The sequence below is a fragment of the Populus trichocarpa genome, chromosome 4, assembly GCF_000002775.5.
Source record: "Populus trichocarpa isolate Nisqually-1 chromosome 4, P.trichocarpa_v4.1, whole genome shotgun sequence".
In the NCBI taxonomy this organism is placed as follows: domain Eukaryota; kingdom Viridiplantae; phylum Streptophyta; class Magnoliopsida; order Malpighiales; family Salicaceae; genus Populus; species Populus trichocarpa.
In genome coordinates, this window is record NC_037288.2 from 11,911,213 (window position 1) to 11,931,512 (window position 20,300).

Genomic DNA, 20,300 nt, shown 5'->3' on the forward strand with positions numbered 1-20,300 from the left:
GTCTGGACAGGTCAACTGGATCGCCCGGTCAGCCAGGTCACCCCAGATTTTACCTTTTTCTATTTTTTCTTAAACCCGGCTCGGTTCCAATTCTGGGTCTGCCAGGTCCCGGATCGATCCGTCAAGTCAGACCGGATTTTAAAACTATAGATATTAGGAATACCCTATTCTTTTATCTTAACATTCAATTTTTAAAAAAATTTAATTAGAGTGAATTACCGGTTTATTCTAATTTATAATATATTAATTTAAAATAATATTATAAAAACTCATTTATGCGCTGTAAAAATATTTTAAAATTTTTTTGAATTTGTTTTAATTTTATTTTAAATTAATTTTTCTTTGTATTTTCAAATATAACAAATAAATTTAAAAAATATATTATTTTAATATATATTTTTTTTAAAAATATTTCTTTTAAAAATCTTTACCGCAAACTGAGTTACGTAAGTTTTATAATATTCAAATCATCCATAAAAGTGAAACACAAGCAAAGCACCGCAATTCCAGACGTAACTTGACAGCCAATTAAATTAGTACAAATGTACGATACACATGCACTTGCGTAGCAACTTGCCAGTAACTTACAATACCTCCATTTCCTTGTCGTTTTACCCATATAAAAAAGAAAATCCCCCTTCCCCCACGACCAATCTAGAATAATAAAAAATGGCAGCAACTCAACATTAGCACCCAATTCAACTCAGCCACGTTAGGTAAATAAAACTCACAAATCCCACCTGGCAGTCTTAGAAATTCAAACAGAAAATAGACCGTAGAGGATCGAATTCGAAGAAGTAAGCGAGCACTTATGGGAAGAGAGACGGGCGGCCCTCGTGAATCGATCCCTTTTTTTTTTCTTAATTAATTTATTAGAACATTGATGATTTAACCAAAAAATCCGTGAGGAGATAAGATAAGTTCCTTTTTATTCTATATTATTATTAGTACTATTATCATAAATAAATCATCTGAGATTCAGTCTCTCTTGTGATCACACAGAGAGAGAGAGAGCAATGGCTACTACTAGTTCACATTTCTCACCGACGTCGCATTGGTGCAGCAATGGCAGTTCAATATCAAGATTGGTCGATTTTGGATCAAAATGGAGGAGGAAGCAGCAGCTCTTCTCCATGAATTCGCGTCGTGTGGTAAAAAGGAGGTCGGTCTCGGTCAGTATTAAGAATGTGTCAAGTAGCGAACCTAAGCAGAAACTCAAAGATGATGCTCTCATCGAAGAAGAAGGTGCGCGCGTGCTTCTTTTACATTTTACTCTTTCCTCAACTTCTGTGTTTGGTGCGATATGTATGCTTTATTATTGTTGTTGTTGCTGTTATAGTGATAGTGATGAATTCTATTTTTATTTTTTTTACTATCTATTAGATTGTATTGGAACCCGTCGTCTCGTCTGTTCGGATTAAGATCTTATTATTATTATTATTATTATTATTATCAGAAGCTGTCACGATATTTATTTGGTGATCTTGCTTGCTGTTTAATTAATCCAGGAACAGGTCGTTTGAGATAAGCAGCAAAAAGCTGAAAACCATCTCTCATTATGATGTCTTTTTATTTTTTATGAGTTGATGATGGGTTCGGATCTTTTTTGATGCTGAAATGCCAAATTTTGAACAAAATCAAGTGTTTTTTTTTATATAAAAAAAGTAACATGGATGTTTGTTTTCCTAGCTCCTTAGTTGCAAAAGAATAGGGAATGTCAAAATAAGTTTTTCTTTATATATATATATATAAATATTTATTTATTTTCTTTTTTTATTGCAGAAGTCCCAAGAATTTTGAATCCTTCCACTCCAAATGCTTCATCTATTGCCTCGAGTATCAAATACCATGCAGAATTCACACCGTTGTTTTCTCCGGAGCGATTTGAGCTTCCCAAGGCTTACTATGCTACTGCACAAAGTGTCCGTGATGCTCTCATTATAAATTGGAATTCAACATACGAGTCTTATGAGAGGTTAAATGCAAAACAGGCATATTATCTATCAATGGAATTTCTACAGGTTTGTTGTGTTCCCTTGCGTCATTTCCAACATTCCATAGTGTTATTATTATTATTATTATTATTAGCTAGAAAACAGACTTCAATAATGCCTGGCATTATTGTTTAATCATTCTCTCTTTTTGTAGGGTAGAGCACTGTTGAATGCCATTGGTAATTTAGAGCTGACTGGTGCTTATGCAGAGGCTTTGAGCAAGCTTGGGCACAGCCTAGAAAATGTGGCTTGCCAGGTGATTTTCTTTTAGTAACGTCTTTAGGCACAAATTAGTAGTGTCGCTGATCATTAATGGTATATTTTGCATAACCTGGTGTTACTTGAAGCCCTTTTCTTTTAAGCAAAACTTACTTGAAATCAAAGGCCAGTTAGATGAAGCTGAATGGTACGTGTCACAATCTTTGGGGAAAGGCAAAATGGAGAGGATACAAAGAAACAAGCTAGCTGCTGAAACTTAAGACTCAGATCTCATTGACTTGATTAAATAACAGTTAACTAATATTTGGAAAATTAATTGAAAACTGAATTGGAACGTTTCTTTAAATTATTGACTATTTCTCTTTGATATTTTGAAACCTGTGGCTTGAAGCCTCTGCTGCTTACTGCAATGACTTTGATATTTATTTAATAAAGCTTTTCAATAAAAATAAACCTACATGCGTACATGTTTTTCTCTCCGTCTGTGTGCAACCTAAAAATAAATCCATCGAGTGCGTGTTAATAGGAGCCTGATGCTGCACTTGGAAATGGGGGTCTTGGGCGACTTGCGTCCTGCTTTTTGGACTCGTTGGCAACGTTAAATTACCCAGCATGGGGCTATGGATTAAGATACAAGTATGGCTTATTTAAACAGCAGATTACAAAAGATGGTCAGGAGGAAGTTGCTGAAGATTGGCTTGAGGTATGGTTTCTTTGATGCTTTCTGCTCATTATCTTTCATTTCAGGCAATTCCACTGGTATGTGAAGTTTATAAAACTTTGATTAGGTTTTGGTGACACTTTATTTATCCATTATGATAACCTCTTACATTTCATTTAACTTTATTTTATCCTTGTAGATGGGCAATCCCTGGGAAATTCTTAGAAATGATATCTCATATCCTATAAAATTTTACGGCAAGGTTGTCTCTGGATCAGATGGGAAAAAACACTGGATTGGTGGAGAAGATATTAAGGCTGTGGCATATGATGTCCCAATACCGGGATATAAAACTAAAACCACTATTAACCTTAGACTTTGGTCAACAAAAGCTCCATCAGAAGATTTGGACTTATATGCTTTTAATGCAGGAGACCACACCAAAGCATATGAGGCCCTCTCAAATGCTGAAAAGGTGTGTATGTGTGTTTCCTTCTTCTTAATACTTATGTTCTCACAAAAAAGTTTGCTTTACATGTTGCATGTTAATTTAGACAGTATAAGCTATTGTCCCGGGCTCAAAATTCATTAATCAAACCTATTGATTCAGGGTTTTGCGTACTGCCATGTTTTCTTCTCCAAGTTTACGATGTCTTTGTCCGTTGCTGCACTCTCTTTTTTAGCTTCCATATCTAATGCCATTGCTTTGTTTTTTAGTACAACATGAACTGTAAATGGTAAGATTTGGTTATGAAAGTGATTTCATGTAATATCAGATTTGCCACGTTCTTTACCCTGGGGATGACTCACTGGAGGGCAAGATTCTTCGGTTGAAGCAACAATATACCTTGTGTTCAGCTTCTCTCCAAGATATCATATCATGTTTTGAGAGAAGATCAGGATCGAACATAGATTGGGAAAAATTTCCAGAGAAAGTTGCAGTGCAGATGAATGACACTCATCCCACACTGTGCATCCCTGAGTTGATGAGAATTTTGATAGATTTGAAAGGTTTAAGCTGGAAGGAGGCCTGGAATATCACTCAAAGGTACTCCCAATCACAGCTGTTTAATGTAGAGGGATTTTACCAAATTCATTTGTTTCGGAAGATATCCTCCTAAACAGTCATGATCTGAGGAATTCAAAATATACCAAGCAAATAGCTGAATGGTTCTAATGTAATGGACATATTAGCTATTACTTGATGAGTTTCTTGTTTACCCCTCATTCTGGTTGATTGGTACCAGTTAGCGGATTTCGTTAGAGAGCCTCTTCTTTAGGTTTCTGTCTTTCATTCTAAGACAATTTGCCAAGTGATCTGCAGAGAATAAAATGGAGAAACGAAATTCTCCATTTAATTCTCTAATGTTTGCTCCTCTATTATCTGTTTGCAGTTGACAAATCATATGTTTATTTTTTCATTTTTTATTTCCTGTTCTCTCTTTAACTTCAGTTCTTTCCAACTTGTTTCATGCATTAGATTGGCCTATCTCATTTTCCTACTTGAAATAGCTGAGAAAATCAGATAGAACATAGATATGTTTGAAGGTTTTTTGAAGCATTTATTTTCCTTCTTCTTGTTTTTATTAATTATTTAGTCCATAAAGTTATCTCACTTTTGTTATTCTCTAGTTTGATAACTTGTATCCTTTCAATCTTCCTTTTATTTAATAGAACTGTGGCATACACAAACCATACTGTTCTACCAGAGGCTTTGGAGAAATGGAGTCTAGAACTTATGCAGAAACTACTACCACGACATGTTGAGATCATTGAATTGATTGATGAAGAGGTAAAATTGAAGATGTTCATGAAGCAAAACCCAGTTTCTCTGTTGTTTTCACCTTAAATCTAATTGTTCTCATTTCATATTTGACAGCTGATTTGCACCATAGTATCAGAGTATGGTACCGAAGATTCCGATTTGTTGGAGAAGAAACTGAAGGAAATGAGAATATTAGAAAATGTTGATCTCCCTTCAGCTTTTGCAGAGTTGATTGTTAAGCCTAAGCAAAGCTCTGTGGGTGTTACCAGTGAGGAATTAGAAAATTCTGATGAAGAAACCAAGCTAGTTTATAATTCTGAAGAAGAAACTCTCTCTAAGAGAGCTAATGATTTTGAAGAAGAAACTAAGAGAGCTAATGATTTGGAAGAAGAAACTAAGAGAGCTAATGATTTGGAAGAAGAAACTAAGAGAGCTAATGATTTTGAAGAAGAAATGGAGCTGGTTGATGAAAAAGATGAATCCAAAAGCAAAGTAACTCAGAAGAAGGAGAAGATAATGGCAGAACCACCCCCTAAACCACCAAAGATGGTCCGTATGGCTAATCTTGCTGTTGTGGGTGGTCATGCAGTAAATGGAGTTGCTGAGATACATAGTGAAATAGTCAAGGATGAAGTATTTAATGCATTTTATAAGGTATTCTTGCCTTCTTTAATGGCAATATAATTCAGCTAAATGATTCTATTGATTCTGAGGATTTTCAGTCCATTTAATAATTAAAAAATCCCCATCTCTTTAACCATTGTTCTGAAATTTGACAGTTGTGGCCAGATAAGTTTCAAAATAAGACAAATGGGGTTACACCAAGAAGATGGATTCATTTCTGCAATCCAGGTTTGAGTAAAATTATTACTGACTGGATTGGCATGGATGATTGGGTTTTAAATACTGAAAAACTGGCAGAACTAAGAAAGGTAATCCACTGCATCTGGATTTCACATCTCCGAAATTCTCTTAATTGGTAGATCACACTTGTCCATTGCTGAAATCAAATTATACAGTCTTTCCATTTTTCTGTATGAGCATTTCTTTTGCTTTCCATTGTTGCGATATTTGATATGTTAATATTATTGGGAACTTCAAAATCTTGGGAGTACCATGTTGTACATGTCTTAATATCCACTCGGGTCCGGAATTGTCTGACTTCCTTACTGCTACAGAGACTATGATCATATCCCTTTTTTTGTGCTGTAACATTTTGACCTCTGGGAAGAGAGCTCATGTTCAAAGTTCATTAATATCTTAGGATTTCTTGATCAAAATTTGTGGTTAGCATTTACAATGACTTTAGCATCCATGCACAACCTTTAGACAACGCTACCAAGATAATTCATGTTAACTAAGGGCACTGAAGAATAAAAAGTGTCATGTTTTAACTAATTTATCCTCTCAATGCTCTACAGTTTCAGTTTATACAGATTGGCTGGTAACCCATAGATTTGTGCCATATTGGTTAGTAGTTCCTAAGATTTCTTGATCACAACTTCTTGAAATTTCTTTGCTTCGAAATGAGTTGAGTATCCGTCTTGCTCTCGTTTCAAACTGTGTTTCAGAAGCACTTCTGTTTAATAGAAGGCTTTGAAGAAGAAAGTTGTCACTTTGAAATTTTCATCGCCTCCATGTCCTTTTAAAGCTCAACATCCCTCAGATTGCAACTATGCCTTGGCCAACATATTCCTGCTGACCAACCAGTTTGCAGAAATTTTGGATTCTTTGAAGACAAAAAATTACTGCTTTCATAATAATGTTGAAAAGTTGTATCCCATCTGAAGTCTGGGACCTGTATTGATTTTTTACACCTGGAACTTGAGTTTCTAACATCCGTCTACTTCTTTGTTGATTAATCATGTCTGTACATTTAATTGTCTTTTTTGACTTTGTTGCTTCTGTACTTCCTGACCAGAATGTGTGATTTGCATATAGTTTTCCGATAATGAGGACCTCCAAGTGCAGTGGAAGGCAGCCAAAAGGAGCAACAAGATGAAGGTGATATCATTCCTCAAAGAAAAGACAGGATATTCTGTTAGCCCTGATGCAATGTTTGATATCCAGGTAACTTCATTGACGTTGAACTTTTCACATTCTCATTCATGTGATGTAGTAGAGAGCTCTCATCTTTTAACAAACAGATCAAAAATGAAATTTCAGATAAATATAGAGGGTTATTTATATTTTTGTAATGAATTTATTTATTTTTATTATGTTGAACTCACATCCTGACAATGGAAGGAGTAAAACTAACACACACGCACACGAAGCCTTTTGTCCACTAAAATTTTCTTTGTCTATAAAGTTGATTAAAACCATCATGTTCAGGTGAAACGTATTCACGAGTACAAGCGACAATTACTGAATATTTTGGGAATTGTTTACCGCTACAAGAAGATGAAAGAAATGACTGCTGCAGAAAGGAAAGCTAAGTATGTTCCACGAGTTTGTATATTTGGGGGAAAAGCATTTTCTACATATGTGCAAGCCAAGAGAATAGTGAAATTTATCACAGATGTTGGGGCTACAGTTAATCATGATCCAGAAATAGGTGATTTACTGAAGGTATGATTTCATCACTAAATAGTGATTTACTGGAGGTGAGATTACAGTCTCTCCAGTGCCACTTTTTTTTTAAGTCATTAACTTAAACCACAAATATCTTCTCCAATCCTATTGGTAGGAAGTCCTTACATGTTGGCTATTTCATCTCCATATTCATAGACCATATGGAACCTTGGGATCATTTCAATTTGATTTAACACTGATCTGAGAAACAATGAAATTCAAGCGCTATTTCTTCTTTTCTCTGCAATTACAAACCACCTAACTTGCCAGAATATCCTTTCTATCCACCAATCTCAAGTGTTATGCTATTTTCTTTGTTTTTTCATTTCTTACTCCTTTTCTTTTAAACGTAGGTTGTTTTTGTCCCTGATTACAATGTCAGTGTTGCTGAATTGCTTATTCCTGCAAGTGAGCTCTCACAGCATATCAGGTAATTAAACTTTATTCATACATTACAGAGAAAAGATATATATAATCATATTATCTGAATTAATCGAGATTATTAAATACAATTGAGTCAATGATCCTTTTTTTTTTTTATGAGTACTTACATCATCTCAGCATATTTTTTGTTGAAAAAAAAATTAGGTTAGCCTGCTGTGTAACGCGGGACTGCTATCTAGTAACCATCTAATAACCAAAAGCTGATACCAAATGAAGTCTTCAAGTACTTTTAAACTTAATTAAATATAAGAGTATTTTTTAAGCATATATCTTTAAATATCTTATAATTACAACCACAACTAATAATTCCAGTCAAATTAAAAACCACTACTGTACTCAAAATCGCTACACCTCGATGGCTTGTTTTGCTTATAAATAGAGTATCACAGTTTTTCTGCATCTATTTCTCTGTAACATATTTTTTTTTTATAGGATATGATATGTTGAGATAAAAAGTCTGGAAATGGCATATATTCTAATATTCTCGACCATATTATTATGCCTTTCAATTTGGACTTGCTCAAGCTCAGCTTGTTTTACCTGAAAGTGGAGCAGCCTTTCCTTATTCAGGCTGTATGGACCTTTGTTTATGCATGAGGCCTAAATTTGATCAGAGTCAATAGATAATCGACATAACTGTCACATTGATTAGCTTTTTGAACATTTTCATGTGTTGTTCTGGTATGACCAATTACCTTTATATGAAGAGAGTTTCAGATTGCATATTCAGTCAGGAGGTCTAGTAATAGGATTCCAACCATAGGTCAGCTTTTACTCTGATCCAAGCCTGGAAACAAGGTTTTGTAACAAGCCTCATAATTCAAGTTGATAACAATAGAAATTTTATTGAATAAAAAGAAATTGACTCACAAAGACCTAATTGAAAAAAGATAAAAGATAATTTATAGGCTTATATGAGGTTTGCCTAATCCTCTCATGACTTGATAGAAAGTCTCCATGACTTTTTCCATAACTAGAATTCTACTTAAATATAAGAGAGAAACAAATTCAAATTATTCAAATTCAAATTTAAAAGATCCTAATCTAATCTGAAAACTATAAATTTAAATAGGAGTAAATCAAGGCTAAGACTGTTACAATTCTACCCCCATTAAAAACCTTGCCCTCAAGGTTAGGGTAGGTTCCTTTAGCTGACATGTTTTGAAGTTGTTACACCAGTTCTTTCATAATTTTTTGATGAATATGTTGGTGTAGTTGATGCTTCTCCTGTTGATGTTCATGCCTGTAATTGCTTATTAAATTGTGATATCCTTGTTACTTCTACCATGGATCTACCATTGATACTAATTATAACGAATCTGATAATTCAGGTTGATAACAATAACAATTTTATTGAATAAAAAGAAATTAACTCGTAAAGACCTAATTGAAAAAAGATAAAAGATAATTTCTAGGCATATTCGAGGTTGCCCAAGCCTCCCATCAATTAATAAATAGTTCCTGGAAGTTTTTCCATGATTTTTTCCATAGCCTAGAATTCTACTTTACAAGAGAAAAACATATTCAAATTCAAATTTAAAAGATTCTAATTTGATAACTATAAATTTAAATAGAAGTAAATCAAGACTAGTACTATTATAGATTTCAATAGAAAATCTCTCTGTTTTCATGTTATTTTGCTAAAACCAAATCTAATCATACTGCAAAATCAAGATTTCCCCACTGAAGTAATAAATGAAGACACCGATACCTGTGCATTTTTTGCAATCAGTTTTCTCTATATTAAGAGACATATGTTTCTCTTAGTCTTGTAACAAAGAATACATGATTCTAATTATTGGAGGAAACTTTTGGTTACGAGACTTTTGACTGAAAAACCGTAATTGCTAAGAGAACATGCAATTCATTTTATTTCATTACTCTTAAATTTGGTTTTCACAAGATACTCTGATGCTGAGTTTGTGAGAATGAGAGGGTCAAACATTTTAGATACGGGTTTACTGTCTTTGATTTTGTGAATAGCTTTTGTGCTGTGAATTGACCACATCCCTCTATGCAGTACTGCTGGGATGGAAGCCAGTGGAACAAGCAATATGAAGTTTGCAATGAATGGTTGTATCCTTATTGGGACCTTAGATGGCGCCAATGTTGAAATCCGAGAAGAAGTAGGAGAAGACAACTTCTTTCTCTTTGGTGCTAGAGCTCATGAAATTGCAGGGCTAAGGAAAGAGCGAGCTGATGGGGAGGTACATCCAATAACCTAATATCCTTTTACAGTGATTAGAAACAATTACCGACAACTATTTATCAAGCAATGCTTACTGACAAGGATCACCATGGAAGGATGCTATGATAATAAGCTTTTGGTTCAATTTCAGTGAATATCAACCATAAAAATAGTACCCTTCCATGTTTTTTTTTTCTTTTGTTTTTTAAAAAAAAAGAAAAAGAAAAAAGAGAAACTGAAAAAGCAAATCGCCACTTTATCAAATTCTATTTTCATCTAGTCACATTTTGCTCACTGACCTCTCAACAGTTTGTCCCAGACCCAAGTTTTGAAGAAGTGAAAGATTTTGTCAAAAGTGGAGTTTTTGGGCCTTGCAACTATGATGAACTTATAGGATCATTAGAAGGAAATGAAGGTTTTGGCCGTGCAGATTATTTCCTAGTGGGCAAGGACTTCCCCAGTTACATAGAATGCCAAGAGGAGGTCGATAAAGCATACCATGACCAAAAGGTAAGTTTTACACGCATATGCTCAATCTCGCTTCTACTCAAAATACAAGTCAGAACACGCTTTATTGCTATACCTGTACGCATTGCTCAGTTTCTGGATTATGAATTTCCTTTGATCCTTTTTGCCTTGTGAATCATCAGACCAGTTTAGCACAGATCCTTAATTCTATTATTGATATTTGCATTTCTTGTTAGTCTGTACTAGGGGCGAGTAAACATGTTATATGCTCCACGGCATTTATTATTCTTTCTTTGCATATTAAGCCATATACTTCTTCAGTTATTTATTCCTAGCATTTGCAACTGTTGGCAGACATGGACGAAGATGTCAATCATGAATACAGCAGGCTCGTACAAGTTCAGCAGCGACAGGACCATTCATGAATATGCCCGAGAGATTTGGAATATCGAACCTGTCGAATTGCCATAAACGTGTTGCTAGCTGAAGCGGTGGTGGTAACCCACCCTTGGGATGGTTTTTATCTTTTGGTATTACTAGATAATGTAAAGGAAATTGCATCAGCTGTAGTTTCTAGTTATCATCACAAAATAAAAAAGAATAATGGTGTATTGTACTTGTAGTTCACCTTCATAGTACTAAAGAAATAAAGAATCTGTTTCTCATTCTACCTTGTCCCACATTCCATATCATGAAGGGGTTTTTGACTGCTGATCCAATTTTTTTTTTCTTTGGTTTTTCTTTTATATATTTTTTTTAATTTTAATTATATCTTTCAATATTAGATTTACTAGGAATTAGACTTCATATTATTTCTTAATTTATTTTTCACGAGGTTATTTTAGTCTTGACTTGGATTGCAAGGTTATTTCTTTTTCTTTTTGAATTGATATTTTTTTCCTCAATTTTATAATAAAAACATTGAGTTGATTAGAAATTTGGTTTCGTGATTTGTTTTGGTTTATTTTTTATGATGTTATCCTCTTCTCATGACTCGAGAATTTGGTGGATTAACTCGGGTTGATTTAAATCGGTTTTTTTTATAATTTTTTTAATTAATTTCATCTTTTAACATTGGATTGACTGAGAATTGTTCTTAATTTATTTTAATTTGCTTTATATTGGGTTATCCTGATCTCATGATCTGGGATGCAAGTTTGACAGGTTACCTCGAGTGATTTTTTTTTGTCATTATTTTAGTTTTTTTTTTTTAACTTCATTTTTCAACATTGAATTTATTGGAAATTAGGTTTCATAATTTGTATTGATTTGCTTTCCACTGAGTTATTATAGTCTCATGACCCGACATGCAGATTGACAAATTAACCTAAATCGATTCAATATGTTTCCGCCTAAATATTTATAAAAAAAAAATATCATATTAAATATTTATTTTGAGTCAAACTATGCTTTAACTAATTGTCCGAGTTGTCTTAGGACCTGCCAAGTCGATAGGGTCATATTAGGTCAATACACAAAAAAACATTTCTACTAGAAGAAACATTAGCAAAGCCTAGATATTTTTTATGTTAATTCTTTTTTTATCCGACCTGCATTGTGATACAGAATAATGAACACCTTTCAATAGAATAATGTTTTGACTAACTTGCCCTTGGCTCAAAAAACCATTAAGCTAGGATATAGGGGCATGATAATCTTTTTACCATGATTCAATGTCATTTTCAAATTGTTTGGGGGTAGATTAGTCTTTTTGACTTTTTTAAAAAATTAAATTACTTAAATACTCCTGGAACAAAAAAATGATGGCTTAAGCTCAAGAGCTTTTATTTGTTTTTTTTATTTTTTTTATTAAAGTTAAATTACTTAATTATCTTTAGTTTCAAAATTAGCAAAACTATCCTTCAGGGGTTTTTGGGTCTTTTCATGATGTTTATTTTTTATTGTTAAATTAACTTAGTGGAATTTTTGTATTTTAATAAATATTTAATATTTTTTAAAAAGAAAACTTTGCTGGTGCTTGCCACGCACGCGCCAATAAATGGGTGGCCCCTGCGTCCTTCGGGTGGTGTTTGTGGGGCTATCCGGTCACCAAACTCTGCTTTTCCAGGTGGAATTTAAAAGGTCATGGTTCCCCCTCTATGATGGGGTGAGGCATGCGCCAAACACACCTCTAATTTGACGTCGATGACCATTTCTCTTTTATCTTCTTCTCTCTATCCACCTCAAACTCAACGTCAACCCCTTCAAAATCTCATATCAGCCCCTTTAATTTTTTTTCCTTAATATTTAATCTCTATTTTTTTAATTACTATTGCTTTTATTTTTAATAATCTATAAAAATAGAATTCTTTCTATTCTTTTATCCACCTCAAACTCCACGTCTACTTAGATCCGCGCGCCTAACATGGCTTTTCTTATTTTCTTCTTCTTCCTTTTCTTTTCAATTTCATAATTCAAATTGGGTTTTTGTTGGATTTTTTATTGCCTTTTGTTTTTCAATTTTATCACTTAGTGTTTGGTTAATTTTGATTTGGTCTTTATATTTTGTTATTATATAGTTAAAAAAAAAAATATTATTGAACCTAGTAAAGTCCATGACTCGGGTCACGAGTGTGAATGGTTAATCCTAGTCAATCTAATATGTTCTCATCTCAATGTTTTTTTTAAAATATCTTCTTAAGATATTTTTTAAAAACCTAACCATGATTTTATCGACTGTCTATGTTGTCTTTGAACCCAGACACCTGGATTTGTTTTTCTTTTTTGGTAATTGTTTTTTTTTTTTTTGCCTTTGGACTCGTGAAGCTAGCTAGTTATGTTGAGGATACTCTCACACAACTTAATGTGAAACCCGTTGTAACATCCCGCACTTTCTCATTTGTTTTTATTTAATTTCAATGAGAGAGTATGTAAGAATTTGGGATATATATATATATATATATATATATATATATATATATATATCAGGAAATCCTCGACAATCTTTCAACACTTTTATAAATGTACAAGATTTACAGCTCTTGTTAAAATTACATCCACATTAACTATTTATAAGTTTTTTTATTCCCCGATAAATTCTCTTCCCGTCATTTTATTCATCATATTATCATCCTTGCATCATGATTTTCATTCATAATCTAATTTAATTCATCACTATACGATTTATTCTTTACAACTTTAAAATTGATTGATCTCATTCAAACACTTTCATACAGTATTTCATTTTCACATCAAGATTACTTCATAACTCTTTCCATTTCATGAATATATTCGATTTATATTAGTATTATTATTTGAAAACTCATGAAATTTTTCCCACAATTATTTCCTCAACACTTATAAATCATATGATCATTTCCTCTCTCATCCACCTTTAATACATATCGTAATTCATTACATAATGTCTAATTCACATCATTATTTGATTCACAATATATTTTATTCATGTCATTTTTGTACTTCCCTGACATTTATTACATCTATGTTATATATCTTACTTCAGTCCATATAACAACCTTGTTATATTGAGAGATTTCCACAATTCATTATTCATTCCACTTATTTTATGTTCATTTCTATTATTTATAATTTATCATATAACCTTTCATTACTTTTATACTTGCAATAAGTGCTCAAATCATTTTTCTTTTCCATTAAACTTTGTTGGTATGGCTAATTTAATACCCAAACATTAACTTGTCAACACAGTCAAACTCATATACACCTTGTTCCATTACATGTTATTATTGTCAATTAGTTAGCCAAATAACTTATTAATCACTTTATATGACAACCGCAACCATTTGGATACAATTCGTATGTATCTACTACTAGGCACGATGTTGCGAGGTACCTACAAATCTATTTAATACTAAATACAATAAGTTTTATATACAATGATTATTTACTATTATCTCTTCTATATATTGACCACATCAATTACTAAACAATTAATTTCTTATTTTACCCTTAACCTTACAAATCAATACAATTAGCATAATTTGAGAACATACCAATGTCCTCTCTAGCCCAAACCAGACATTTGTTCCATTACCAAATTAACTAGTTTCTTCAATTGCTCATTAATCAAGGCGTTAGTCCCATTAACTATGGTAACTAGTACTACCGCCCATTACCGGGTAATTAGTTTCACACATATTAATATGAAAATAAGAACATATCACATTTAAAGTATTTTCCATTACTTGACATAATGAATTTGTTGAATAAGGTATCAAGGTGTCAAACACCTTTTCCACAACAATATACATTCATCTGTCGGCTATCTCACATGTCAGTTATTTTAGAGTTCTCATCACATATATTCTTTTTTTCTTCGACATTAATTTATGTTGTGGTGGTCTAACACGAATTACATGTGATTTTCACCATTTCAATAGGTAATAGATCATATATCGAATCCCGCCAATGCGGTCGATAATAATTTTTGCATAGAAATTCCACTGTTACGGTCAAAAGTAATACATATAAGGTTTTTCTGTTGCTGCAGTAAATCACATCTTATAATGTATTACACATTATCACCTATACAATTAATTACAAATTACATATCAATTTTTACCTTGAAAGCATACACCTTCCATTAACAATAACAATAACAGTACGCTATACAATTTAATTTCCATTGTAATTCTAACAATGATAAAAGCATGTATAAATAATGGCAAGGGAGGGTCAATCCCGTACCTTAACTCTTGTTATCCAAGCTCTTGAAAAGTAAGGTTTCTTTCTAAATGTTTCTCCTAAAACTCCCAACCAAACAACTATTATTACTCATACCATAAATTAAATTGAATCACTAGCATATTCATTCTATGCATCTCATAATCATTCAAATTAGTCTCCTTGCATGTCTTTCAACACAATCCAAGTATTATTATTAATGTAACATAACAACACTTTTTAAAATAACACAAATACCACATCAATCTAAAGTAACCGTTTTATTCTTAACTGAACATGTTTTCAACCAACACTCTATTATACCATTTGTTCCTCACAAATTCATAACAATGCATTCAAACATATTTCAATCAAATCAATTTCATAATAACTTTTAATTGTCTATTTTATTTAAATCATTGTAACCATGTTGAGAAACATCAATCCTTAATTTGCATACACATATTTATTCTTGGAGAGCCCTCCCTCAAATTGTTTTCTTTAGTTAAATATAACATACCCCATCCTATAGGTTCTCCTTTTAAATTTCTTCACACTTACATAATATCACCTTTTTTCCGACCTATTTATGTTATAATTTTCATCACTTCTATATAAATGACTTATATCAACATATTTACTACAATTCATATTTTCAGGAATAAAGTTCTAACTTCCGCTAATTTCTGCAAATCATTTCATTTTACTTTTGTTCTTTAAAACCTCAATTCCATTTCCAATCTACCATCTATTATCCATATATTTATCACAACTTTCACTTATACTTCCAATTCCAAAACATGATAATCCACTTTTCAATATACGTATAATTCAATTTATTCTTTTTAACTCATAATAACTCTCTTAACATTTAACTTAATCATAATTCATTTCACTTCATCTTTACTTGTTAAATTTCTTTAAGTCAACCTATGGCCAACCCCAAAACTTCCATTTTCTCTTGAAATATTTTCGTAAATCTTCATGGTTTAAACTAGATTCTTCATCATTTATACCATGTAATCACAACTAAAATTAACTATGTATTTAATTCAATTATTTATTAACAAATCTGTATTCTCACTAACCTAAAAATTCCATTATCATTTTGATTAAATAACTGGCACAAACTAGCCCGCTAACTCAAAGGATTGTGAGAATCAACAAACATTACCACATGATCCTCGAGAGTAACCAATTGGGCTAATTACAAGGCCAAGGGCCAAAAATATTAAAGAGATATTGATTGGGTTTATTCAAGATATTTGGGCTAAGACAAGTGTTCAGATTTCAATAAAGGATGAGCATACTTTAATTAATGTAATCAAACAAGGAGATGGTAATAGGACTTAAATAAAATTTGGAATAATAAAGGGGGAGGCAACAAACACTAGATTTTCTTGAGTTGTAAAGTCTTTATAGAGCCAAACATAAGGCTGACAACCTCTTTTTTCAACATTATTGCATGCATGCTTGCATTGAGTTTTGTGCTTTCATATTTTAATTATTATAAAACTTAATTTATTGTATTTGTGGTCTTATGTTCAGATAATTAAGTTTTAGGTTTTTGGTACTATAAATACCCTTTTGAAAGGGAGTGTAAGGGTTACAAACCTTGTTATATAAATTATATGTGTTTGAGAGAATTCTCACACTTTGGTTTTTGAATGAACTGAAAATTGACTTATCGAAGAATAATTGTCTTTGTGGCGTCACTCCTTATACTTCTCATTCGTGATTCATTATAATCATTGGACAAGGGGTTTAATTCCAATAGTTTTGGTGCCTTGATTTAGGTAATCGGTGTCGAGCTTCTATCTCAAATATGATTTTTAGCTTTCCTGGGTCTATATATCAATCTTTGTTATGGGTTACGTGACCACATGATCATGAGGTATGTATTATTTGGTATCAAAGCTTGGCTCTAGAAATCAGGTTATATCCTTTCAATTTATCGTTATTTTAGTTTCCACGTCAAATGTCATTATGTTCATCAAAATTGATTGTTTGCGGCAGCTAGCATAAAAAAATATTTCTATCAAAGTTTAGCTACTGTCAAGTCAATTAAAAAAAAGTAATAAAAGAATAAAGATGTTGAAAAGTGCAAGTTTCAATTTTGGTCGTCTATAACCATTACAAAAGAAACTGATCCAAAACTCTTTGAAAACACATGATAACTAATATACCTAGGTTTTTGGGTACTGTAATGTCATATATAAAGCTTGAGTTCATTTGGATATCTTTTTGTTTTGGTTTCAATTCTGATTGCGAAATCGTTAACTTTGTGTCAGTTTGTGTTAACAACATTATTCTTAGTTTACCATTGTCAGTTTCAGTTGAAATTAGTTTTCTATCATATTCTTGGGTTTATTGAGCCATATTACATTAGTTTTCTTTCCTACACATTTTGTTTTGTGTCTTCGTATTCTGATTGTGTAAATTGCGTATTAGGTCAATTTTGCGTCAACATATAAGTTCATGCTTGCTACTGTTGAAATTGACCTAATCAATGTACTAATATTATATTTGGGGTGTTTGGGTCATGAAAATTCATTTTCATTGAATTCGTAACTATTTTAATTCGTGTCTTTAGAATCTTTCATATTCCGTACGAATTTGTTTGTTACTCACGAAACTGTAATAGTAGTTTTTTATTTGCTTGTTTCTGTACATTTATTTCTTCTTGAGTCATTACATATATTTGGATTGTGCTACTAAGATGTTCTTTTAGTTTTGTTGAATACTAAGATGTTCTTTTAGTTTTATTGAATTCTTTTAATTCTAAAAGAACTAAAAGGGTGAGATGAATGGAAAAAGATGAAGCAAGCATATTATAGTGAAAAACCTTATTACTATGAAACATGAGAGGCATGAGGGTATATTTTTACTTGTCACTAACCAAATTTTACAGATTCAAAGATGTCTAATAGGAGCAATACAACATCACCTATGTAAGGTAACAATCAGGCTTTGAATCAACAACTAGAGAGGCTGGCTTTTATGTTGAGAGATGTACAAGATAGGTTAGAGAGATTGGAGAGATGTGATAATGAAAATGATGGGCTATGAAATACGGCTTGCATAAAGGGTAGCAATGTTAGGATATCTGAAAGACATATTAATGCTAATTTTAATGATTTTATTGATGATAATGCAAATGTAGGAGATGATGAATTTAACAATATATCTGTGGGACATGGAGATAGATTTTGGCAGCCTAGAAACAGATAAGGTGATTGATTTCGGTAGAGTGGTCAATTCAGACAAAGGGGTAATTTCCGTGACTATGGAAACCATGACGATGTGGATGGTAACTTGGACTCTATTAAACTTAAAATTCATAGTTTTTAAGGTAAAAGACCCAGAGGCATATTTGGAGTGTGAAAAGAAGGTGAATTGAATTTTGTATTGCCATAGTTATTCTGAACAGATAAAGGTGAAACTTGTGCTAATTGAATTTATTGATTACATGATTATTTAGTGGGATCAAGTTATGACTTTTAGGATGAGGAATAGAGAGAGATTTATTGGTACATGGGATGATTTGAAGGCTTTGATGAGAAAGTGATTTGTTCCTAATCATTATTATAGGAGCTTTATCAGAAACTACAAGGTTTGAGTCAAGGTTCTAAGTCTATGGAGGATTACCATAAAGAGATGGAGATAATAATGATTCGAGATATTGCTTATATAGTAGAGTTAAAAGGAAGATGGAGATACAACTTAAAAGGAAGGGAAGCACACGTCAGGTGTTTAATTTGGGTTTTTCGTCATCATGAAGGTCAAATTTAAGGAGAGATGTGCCAGCCTAAGCCAAACCTTTTATGAGTACTCATGTCAAACTGCTTAAAGCCAAGAAAAAGATCACTATAGGTTCCGAAGGTAAATCTAAAATTCAACCTACTTGTAACCGTAATATTAAGTGTTTTAGGTGTTTGAAGGTTAAATACATTGCTTTTCAATGTCCAAACAAAAAATGATGATTTTAAGAGATCACAATGAGATTAAATTCGAAAGTGACAAATAAAAAGATGATGAGATGCCACCACTTAAGGATTATAGTGAATAGGAGGTAGCATACCTGGTTAAGGGTGAAGCTTTGGTTATTAGACATGTGTTTAACATTTAGATTAAGAAAGATAATATAGAGCAATAAAAGGAGAACATCTTTCATACACGATATCATATAACAATGTATATAGTATGATCATTGATGGTGGTAATTGTGCTAATATTTCGAGTATTACTCTTGTTAGGAAGTTGAACTTGAATATTATTAAAAATCATAAGCCCTATAGATTGCAATGGTTGAATGATTATAGTGAAGTCAAGTGATTAGTACTTAAAAGTGCATTGTTATTAAGGCTTTATATCATCATTTTGTACTTTTAGTATCATTAAATTCCCTAACTTAAGCATGTTTTTATAATAACAAGTTGGATAATATAGATAGCTTTAATTTATGGTAAATGCTCATTTTAAATGCAGGCATATTTCACAATTCAAAAGATTGATTAATGTAATTAACTATTGAAAGTGAAAAGACGAAGAAAGGGCTAAGGTTAAAGAAGAGATATTGGATCAAACTGGAATACTATTCAGTCATTAGATCATATCTGGAGTTATGGACATTGAATTGATGTTTGGTTTATTGTTCTGGAAAGTTAAGTCATAGGCCTGAAACTTTCATAAAGAGTGGAAGACCCAAATCTGCCGTTTGCAAATTCAAAGCTTGGCCATAAAAGAGAAGTCAAAATTTGTCCTACAATCCAACCTAAACACTGCTCAGAAGTTTACCCATAGCTAGAGTTATAAAAGGCCAAATGACATAAAATTTGGTGGGTAGAAAGATAAGACAATTTCCAACAACTTTCATGGAACCACCTTCTCCAATTCGGATGTTAGAAATGACGTTTCATCCATACAAGAGCTCGAGGGCTATCCACAACGTCCACCAGAAGCACTACTCAATATTGTAGCCATATCTTGAGCTGTAGTGATCTAAATGCTCTGAAATGTTGTGGGTGGAAAGATAAGTTCCAACGATGTTCATCAAAAACACCTTGTCAAATTCTAATTGAATCAATGTCATTTCATCCAGCCAAAATGCTTGAGTGTTGTTGTCCATCAAGTCCACTAAATCAATAGTTGGCCACTGCATTAACAATCAATTACTAAATGAATATTTTTGAATTTTAGCCTATAAGAGAAGGCATTTTGCATTCATTTAGGCATCTTGGTTTTCAGATGAAGATTATTTTCTTACTTTCTCTTTTTGTAATGTTCAAGTTTTCTTTCATGTTTTATTTTCATTAATATCTTGTTCATGCTTTTCATTTTCTT

The 20,300-nt window shown here is 32.4% G+C and overlaps 1 protein-coding gene across 3 annotated transcripts; it reads left to right on the top strand.

The window, feature by feature from the left end:
* The first annotated feature begins 666 nt into the window (after positions 1–666).
* LOC7463047 (alpha-1,4 glucan phosphorylase L isozyme, chloroplastic/amyloplastic) lies at positions 667–10,978 on the top strand. Of its 3 annotated transcripts, none has more exons than XM_052452059.1 (16): positions 667–920; positions 1,003–1,245; positions 1,783–2,021; positions 2,149–2,250; positions 2,740–2,916; positions 3,074–3,349; positions 3,651–3,922; positions 4,549–4,666; positions 4,754–5,293; positions 5,419–5,571; positions 6,581–6,709; positions 6,974–7,210; positions 7,567–7,643; positions 9,678–9,864; positions 10,155–10,355; positions 10,668–10,978. In XM_052452059.1, the coding sequence occupies exons 2-16, from the start codon at positions 1,017–1,019 to the stop codon at positions 10,782–10,784; spliced, it is 3,054 nt and encodes a 1,017-aa protein (XP_052308019.1). In that variant the 5' UTR covers positions 667–920; positions 1,003–1,016; the 3' UTR covers positions 10,785–10,978. The 3 variants fall into 3 exon arrangements, with proteins under 3 accessions (XP_052308019.1, XP_052308020.1, XP_024455164.2); XM_052452060.1 differs by lacking the exon at positions 667–920 and having other exon boundaries at positions 950–1,245; positions 4,754–4,956; positions 4,993–5,293; XM_024599396.2 differs by lacking the exon at positions 667–920 and having other exon boundaries at positions 950–1,245.
* Positions 10,979–20,300: the final 9,322 nt, after the last annotated feature.